At 35.6% G+C, this 952-nt stretch overlaps 1 protein-coding gene across 1 annotated transcript; it reads right to left on the bottom strand.

Moving 5' to 3' along the window:
* Positions 1-240: 240 nt before the first annotated feature.
* Tsp_13486 (alpha-actinin, sarcomeric) lies at positions 241-414 on the bottom strand. Its single transcript, XM_003370774.1, has one exon. It carries the CDS (start codon positions 412-414, stop codon positions 241-243), a length of 174 nt encoding a protein of 57 aa, XP_003370822.1.
* Between the last annotated feature and the right edge of the window lie 538 nt (positions 415-952).

The raw sequence follows: 952 nt of genomic DNA, 5'->3' as shown, positions 1-952 counted from the left end.
TGATAACTCTGCATTTCACAAATTATATCCAACGGAAATATTTGTATTGAAAAATATTTCAACAAGCTCAATGGCACGAGAAACAAAAAAAAGAAATCCTTATAAACGAAATAAATGTATGAATAATTTACGTGTGTGGATAGAGATAATGTTTACATCCAGTCGAAAATTTATCATTATTATTATTATTATTGATATCAATTTTTCTTCAATTTATACTAGTGCACAGTACATAGATTTTTAAATATGATTGTTTTTTTGTTGTGCGTTGATAAAGAAGAAGTATTTCAAAAATTGAAAAATTTTCAATACCTTTTTCTGTTGCTTCTCCCAAGCCGGATCGAGAAGACCTTCACGATCCCATTCCTCTTCTTGTTGCATGTAGTCATAATTGGTGTCGCCGTAGTATAGCATAATTGGTCGGGTGATGGGTAGGTCTTATTGAAAAGCAAGCTTGTTGAGCAGAAAAGTCGATTTGGCTTCGAAATCACGGCACTTTTTGGCGCGCGTACGTTAAGGACAGCAGCAGAGGCAGATGATGATGAGGTTGCTGATGGTGACGATGAACAACGCCGGATGACGCGCACTTTTGCAAAGAATAGAAATAAACATAAGCTGGCTGCAATACCGCCTGACAACTTTTTGAAGTTGGCAAACGATTGGCCGCTCTTGCCAGCGGCAGATGTTCTCCTCAAACCTGTCGAGTAGTAAGTCGGCAGGTCTTTGCCCAACGAACCTGCAAATCATTATACTATGGAAAAAGAGCAAAAGAATTGCGGTGAAAATAATTTTTTTCTTTTCTGATCCTGAAAAGAAAATTATTCCAATCACAACGACCGAATTATTCACGATTTTATTTATTTATTTTCCCGTTTCATCCTCTTATTTGCAAATTGAAAGGGAAATTTTTTTTCATTTTGCTAATATTTTGGTTGAATTGTTGTTGATATTG

Source organism: Trichinella spiralis (assembly GCF_000181795.1).
Source record: "Trichinella spiralis strain ISS 195 chromosome Unknown Scfld545, whole genome shotgun sequence".
In the NCBI taxonomy this organism is placed as follows: domain Eukaryota; kingdom Metazoa; phylum Nematoda; class Enoplea; order Trichinellida; family Trichinellidae; genus Trichinella; species Trichinella spiralis.
Note: the sequence above shows the minus strand (reverse complement) of the source record. Positions and strands in the feature narration are given on the sequence as shown.

Coding starts and splice junctions, on each gene's coding strand:
- Tsp_13486 (XM_003370774.1), bottom strand. CDS start 414: ATGCTATACTACGGCGACACCAATTATGACTACATGCAACAAGAAGAG.